At 42.5% G+C, this 6,773-nt stretch overlaps 1 protein-coding gene across 1 annotated transcript; it reads right to left on the bottom strand.

The window, feature by feature from the left end:
* Window positions 1-406: 406 nt before the first annotated feature.
* LOC116456042 (ras-related protein Rab-18-B-like) lies at window positions 407-6,762 on the bottom strand. Its single transcript, XM_032134541.1, has 7 exons — window positions 6,590-6,762; window positions 6,465-6,520; window positions 6,253-6,314; window positions 4,602-4,674; window positions 3,547-3,659; window positions 2,528-2,594; window positions 407-1,695 (listed from the first exon to the last, which is right to left on the bottom strand). Exons 1-7 carry the CDS (start codon window positions 6,652-6,654, stop codon window positions 1,520-1,522), a joined length of 612 nt encoding a protein of 203 aa, XP_031990432.1. The 5' UTR covers window positions 6,655-6,762; the 3' UTR covers window positions 407-1,519.
* Between the last annotated feature and the right edge of the window lie 11 nt (window positions 6,763-6,773).

Genomic DNA, 6,773 nt, shown 5'->3' with positions numbered 1-6,773 from the left:
GCAGCTTTCATGGATGGTCCTGCCTGTGAGCATTGAGGTCCCATTCCCACTGCTACAAAAAAAAAAAAAAAAAAAAGAACGTTTTCCAGTCAGGTCTCTGCACTTGTCAGTGCTGCAGCCTGGTGGCCTCAGCAAATGTACAAGGACTCCTTCATGTGCAGTGGACTGTCAGCTCTGCAGCCGTGTTCCAGCAGAGCCACCAAAAGTAATTTGGCTCCTTAGAGAGGCAATTTGTGACAGATGTACCTTGAGCCTATGAAAAACTGAGTGTAATATTCTAAAAACTATTTCAGTAACAGCATTTCAAACTAAGTCATTTTATGAAAATATTAAATGGCCAGATTGATCTCATCCTCAATCTGTATTTTTATAGTCTGAAAGATTTTTATAGTCTGAAAGACATAAACATGTTTAGAAGATTCAGATTTAATTTAAATAAAGCTAAGAGTCAGAATTTATTTAAAGCAAGGTTGCTATCCTAACATCTTAAAATATTTTGAACGACTAGCAGTAAGTAAAGCTGTATGTTTGTTTTATGATCTAACAATCAAATAGTAGAAAGATGCATTAAGAGAAGCAAGGCACAAGTTACATATAAGGTACCTTAAATTTTCAGTAATTTTAATATAAGTTAGCAAAATACAATATTGCCATTAAAAGTGTAAAAGGTAAAAGTTAACTTCATAATGGGGTTGGTGACAGATTCATCCTAGTGGAAAGTCTTCCACAGGCAGCACATTTTCTATTAAACTGAGTTTTATCACTGTGGTTGCTGGAAGAGGATGAGGGTTTGGGTTTGCAGAGAACCACAATGAGTGCAAAACCCACAGCCAGGGTGTGAGGCAGCCCAAAGTGATGCTGCCTGCATTTCATCCTGATCCTTGGTGCAAAGTGTGTGAGAACAGCAGAGGGTCACCTACAGGGCATTGTACAGGAAGTGGGGATTTTCCTGACAAATGTTAGAAAATACATCCTCTTCATGACAACCCGAAAATTAACTAGTAAGAAGTCAGCTACTATCTGGGGCCATGTAGCAATTCTGACTTTTTAAAACCATTCAAAATCGGGAAACTATGTCCACTGCTCAGGGTAACTCCTGATGGCCAATCACATTAAGGGAACTTGGGTGCCTAAAAGCCTCCCATGCCAGCCCAGGGAAGAGAAGCTTTTCAGTAATATTCCAGAAGTGAATATTACCTTATTTATGCTAAGGCAGGAATTCAGCAAAAGTCCATGCTGAATGTCATAAAGCAAGAGCACAATGCTCTAAGCAGCACTATGATTAAATAGTGAAAAATCTGAGAGCTACCAGAAAAATACCTGCAGATAGCAGCAGTGCAGAAGGGGATGGAGAAACTGTATTTTGTTAATGAATAAAAATGTATTTTGCTAATGAGTTTGTGTTTTGGATCTGCACAACTGATGGCACGTCAACCATGGCACAGATGAGTGCTTGGTATCCCGCCCCCACCCCTTTGTTTTGAGTCCCCCCAGTCAGGCAGAACAGCCACCTGTACATTTAAGTAAGAGGACAGAATGCCCCACATAAGCCTTCATCCTGCTGTGCTGAAGATTCCATTAGCTGGACTCCCTGCTTCTCTGTGCTCTTATCCCAAAGACTTGGTGTCTGCAGGATCTTTATGACTAACTCCTCAAAGGCATGTTGCACTCCTTCCTGTGTCTTTGCACTGGTCTCTGGAGGAAGGGGGGGAAAAAAAATATTTTATCTTACTTGCAGGGAGTATATTCCACTTGGTAAAAATTTATTTTGGGACCACAGAGAAGATGGGAGTTTTTTAATGAGTGAGCCTCCTCTCCATTCTCTCTTATGTTGAATAGGATAAACAGGAGTGCATCCCAGTCTGAAGCATCACATTTTTCCACATAAAAAAACCCCACAGTTCCCCATTTTCTCCATGATGGAGAAATAGAAATTGTTCTCAGGTTGTGACAGTAAATCTAGAAAATAATTATTCCATAATGAAGCTGAGAAGCAAAGAATAGAGAGGGAATTATATGTTGTCCCCCTATGTGTTTCAGTTTCTCCTAGAAACCTTTTCAAGAAGCTTTCTCTGTAGAAACTCAGTTTTTCCCCCATCTTTATATCTTCACATTGTACATTTTATTGTTGCTCTAAGAATACTGTCTTTTATGTAGTTGCAACAGAAACCTGGAAATGAAAGATCAGACAAGGTCCTTGCTGACATCAATAAGGAGAAAAATTCCAGTCTTCTGGGCTCTGAATTAAAAAATCCTGTTAGTTTCAAGAAAATATGAAATTCATGTCTGTACAGTACATGCAGTAAATCTGTTTCAGAGAAAAGTGCTTCTAGTTGGAGTCAATGCAGAGCATCTCTGCAAAAAGTTGAAACCTACATCCAAGCATATGAATTACAGCAAAAGGAACCCATATTAATTAGGCATTAAACATATTAACCCATCAACCTGAAATACAATTGCACATTCGTGCTTAGCAATACCAAAATGAACATATGAACACGGAGGTTTTTGTCCCAGAGGTGCATACCTATAAAAAGCAGTGAGTGTTTCCTAGCAAACTGGAGCCCTTCTTTTCTCTCTACTTCACGATCAGGCTGCAGAGACAAATGAAGAACATGACTGAAATAAGCTACACTTGCCACTTTTTAACAAGTCCCCAGAAAAGCACCACTGCAGAAATGAGGTTTTGTTGAAAGGGAAGAATGTCTGTAAATATGTATTAATGAACTCGATTTTCCCACTCGATAGCTCACAGCCAGGCTGGCTGTTAGGGGGCCAAACTGAACAGCAGCAACATCAAACCACAGAATCACAGAATCTCCTGAGCTGGAAGGGACCCACCAGGATCAAACTCCAGCTCCTGGCCCTGCACACCACAGCCCCAAGAACCACACCATGTGCCAAATCAGCACGAAATGAACGTGTTGCTATGTTCTGACTCAACTAGAAGCAAGATACATGCCAGAAAGGCACAGCAGTTAAGTCAAAAAGGCCTACCAAAGGTTCTGAAACTGAGCACACTTGGAAGGGGGCAGAGGAGAACCCAGTTCAGAGAGCCACACTGAAAGCCTCTTGTTGCAAGGCAAGAGAAAAGCACCTCACTGGTCAATAGGCATCTAAATGTGTCAGAACACCCTAGAAACAAACAGCAAGCAGTGCAGCTCACAGCCACATCACTGCACACTCTAGAGCCATCCAAAGAGCTAAGCTCCCCTTCCCCACCACGTGTCAAAACAGAGTCTGGTCAAAAAGAAAGCAGCTGCTGTGCTGCAGTTAACTTCAGGGTTAGACAGCAGTTTTTGGGCAGACCCTTGCACCATCTTAATGCAACATCATCAATTGCATCCCTCCAGGAAAGTTTCCATTAAAATCTTTCACAATATCTGCTTCTAAAATGGTAGAAGTGGAGCCTTCCCAACTAAGTTGCCCAGTATATTGTCTCCTCACACAACAGATGTGTTACTTACAGCAGTTGTCTCACATTGACACGCTCTGATGAGTAAATAATCCGGGGCAGAATGTAAAAGGATGCATTCCCAAACTGACCTTATCAGTTTTATTGCCAACCAACATCTTCACAGTGTTGCTGTTGTACATTTCCAGCTCATTCAGCCATCCCTGTAGTCCTGTGAAAGTGTCTTTCCTTGTAACATCATACACTGAGAACAGAGGAAAAGGAGCTTTACAGCTGTAGAGTCTTGGACAATGTTTACTTCATTGTGACAGAACTTAGTCCACACTTCCTAACTATAAAAACAAAACAGTACTAGAGAATTACAGAAAGAGGCATCAACCTCCTTCTTCCCAGAGCTGGAACACACTGGGCTGTGCTCACCCAAAGTCACTTGAGGATTACAGAACACAAGCAGCTCTGCGAGTGAAAATCAGACTTACCAAGAGAAATATTCTACCTGTTGGTAGTTCTGAATTGGGCCACACGGAATATTTTAAAAGGGGTATTTTGTCACCTAATTTAATGTGTAAGTACATGCACACACTGCTGCTAAAAACATGGACTGAGTTAAAAGCTACTTTTGGGCACTGGTAACTTGATAACTGTAGCTACATAAATCACTAAGGTTTAAAAATCATAGTCAGAAAGAGTATTTTGTACAGCAGGGTAAGGGTTTCACAAGCCCTGAAATTGAGAATCCCTTTGTTTTCTAATTGCTGTTGTCACACAGAAAGGGCCTAGCTATCCATTACCTGTGTACAAACCTCAAGTGATACCATAATCACATCAAAAGTGTCTGGGGGGGAAAAAAAAAAAGTGAAAACATCATGGGGAAAAGAACACAACACAACCCCGATTAGCCTTATTACCAGAAAATAATCAAGGTAATAACTACAAAGCTAGTAATTCATCCACTCAACAGCTTGCAGCATATCTGTCTTTTTAATTTAAAATGTTTTGAAGCAGCAGTATTTCCTGCCAGTGGTTTTGCATACTCAGTATTTGAGCCAATGAGCAGTAATGTTGTAAAAACCATAATTATTTCTCAGCTGTTCTCAGACAACCTCCTTTTGTAAGAACATGCACATTTAGGAGAAATAAAGACCACGATTTCTGTAATCATGCTTTTCTTCCATTTACTTCATACCTAAAACAACTCCTTGAGCTCCTCGGTAATAGCTGGGAGTCAGAGTTCTAAAGCGCTCCTGTCCTGCTGTGTCCTAGAGAGGGAGGGGGAAAAAAATCCCAAACACACAACATCAAATACATTTAGAACAAAAAAAGGCATTTTAAACTAAACAAGATGAGCAAATTTAAAATTTTCGTGACCAGTAAGGATACATGAAACATTAAGCTACAAGAATGAGGAAAGCAGTCAAAAAACAGCAGCAGCAAATGGCTAAGGGTAGAAAAACACGGAGAGGACTTGACTGAAAGTAAAAAAGATAAGCAGCCACCTGTAACATGAGTGAGACAATAGGAAAGTTAAAAGGGACTCCAGAGAAATCCATAAAAGGCAAGCAGCCACACAGCTAGGTGTAAATGCAGCTGAAATGAAGGAGGTGAGGAGTAACTGATTTTCCAGTGACAGACTCTGCAGGAAAGGAGACAGAGAGGTTCTAAACATCTCCTGTTGCTCCTCTGCCACAAGGAAGACAAATCTAGTTAGACAGAACTACTTCAAGACTGCTACGAACCTAAACAGGTAAGAAATTTAAAATCAGTAGTTTCATTCAATTATTACTGCAGTATGTCTCACTTAAACTCATGAATAAGTAAGAATAAGCAAGGTACTAAGTACAATATAAAATTTTAAAAAAACCCTCAAAACAATAAGGAGGCAACAAATCACACAAATATTTTTGAAAAAAATTTATTTCCTTTTATGTACAGTTTACAATTGATAAACTAACAGCTATATTGTAATTTATTTATTGTTTAAAAAAAAAGAAACTGAAATTGGGAATATACGTACCTAATTCAATTCATTGTTACTAAGGAGATTGTATTTAGGCCCAATTTCTTAATTAGTAATGGCATTTTCTTTCTCGAATACCTATGAGCATACACATAAAATCTCTCCTTCCTAAGGCTCTTTCATTCCCCTCAGAAGAATTAAATATTTGTTTTATATTATAAATAACCCTGATCACACAGCTGCAATCTGATTTCAGTCCGCAGATGCTGAAAATACAGCATCAGGAAGTTCAGGACAAATGCTCGAGCTTCCCACTAAATCTGAATGAACCTTTAAAAAGTTCAAGAACAAGGGGTTCTCTGGGGTTTTTGCATGCTTTTAACCAAAATAAAGCATCTGGTGTAGTACACACACAGAGTTGCTACACAGCCCCTACAGGCAATCATCCAGCTCATTACCCAGAGCAGCACCTTCCTGCGGTTTACTCGCCTGCCGTGCTTCTGGGTCCCACAGGCATGGAACGCCCGCCTCCCTCGCATGCTAACATCTTCAGAAGTGTAACACTTCACAGAGCCTTTGAGAAACAGCAGGACGGAGTAGTCAAAGCCTCTATAAAACTGAAGGAAGTCCCAAATTTTGACTAATGAAGCCTTTAGAGTGGGGGGTTTTTTTGCCTGCAACTACTGCTGTACGATCATGACAGACGCTCATTCCACACGCATTGCAGCCTAAGTACATAATCTCGACATGCAGAAGACTTCAGCAAAGACAGAGGAGGAGAAAGAAAGAGGGAGGGGGAAAAACCCACAAAAAGAAGCTCCTGAAGCTTGTACATCTCTCAAAACCCAACATATCCCCATCTGTCCGGACCAAGACCTACCCATACGGCCAGCTGTACTGCACGGCCCTCCAGAACCATTTTCTTCACTTTAAAATCAACACCTAAGACGTAAGAAGGAGAGGCTCGTCAGCAGAACTGTCGAACGCCCGTTCTGGCCGCCGCCTCCTGCCGCCCTCCCGTCCGCACGATCCCAGCTCCCCTCGGGACCCCAACAAGAACAACCCCAGCCCGCGGGCGGACCCCGGGCTCACCGACGGTGGGTTTCAGACGCGGCTCAAAGGCGCCGTCCGTGAACCTCCGCAGGAGGCTGTGGGGAGAGAAACCGCGGGCTCAGCCCGGGAGCGCTCGGGGCCCCCCGTGCGGGCCGCGGCAGCACCTGGACTTCCCCACAGCGCTGTCTCCGACCAGCAGCAGCTTCAGGGTGAGGCCTGCAGGCTCCATCGCCGCATTGCACCGGGCCGGCAGCCGTGTCGGAGCAGCCCCCGCCAGCACTGCACGCCCGAAGCGAACCGCTCGCTCCTCTCGGCGATCCGGCCCCGGCAGCTGACGCGGCCCCGCCT

The sequence above is a fragment of the Corvus moneduloides genome, chromosome 26 (genome assembly GCF_009650955.1).
Source record: "Corvus moneduloides isolate bCorMon1 chromosome 26, bCorMon1.pri, whole genome shotgun sequence".
Classification (NCBI taxonomy): Eukaryota; Metazoa; Chordata; class Aves; order Passeriformes; family Corvidae; genus Corvus; species Corvus moneduloides.
This window is presented reverse-complemented; position numbering and strand designations above follow the sequence as displayed.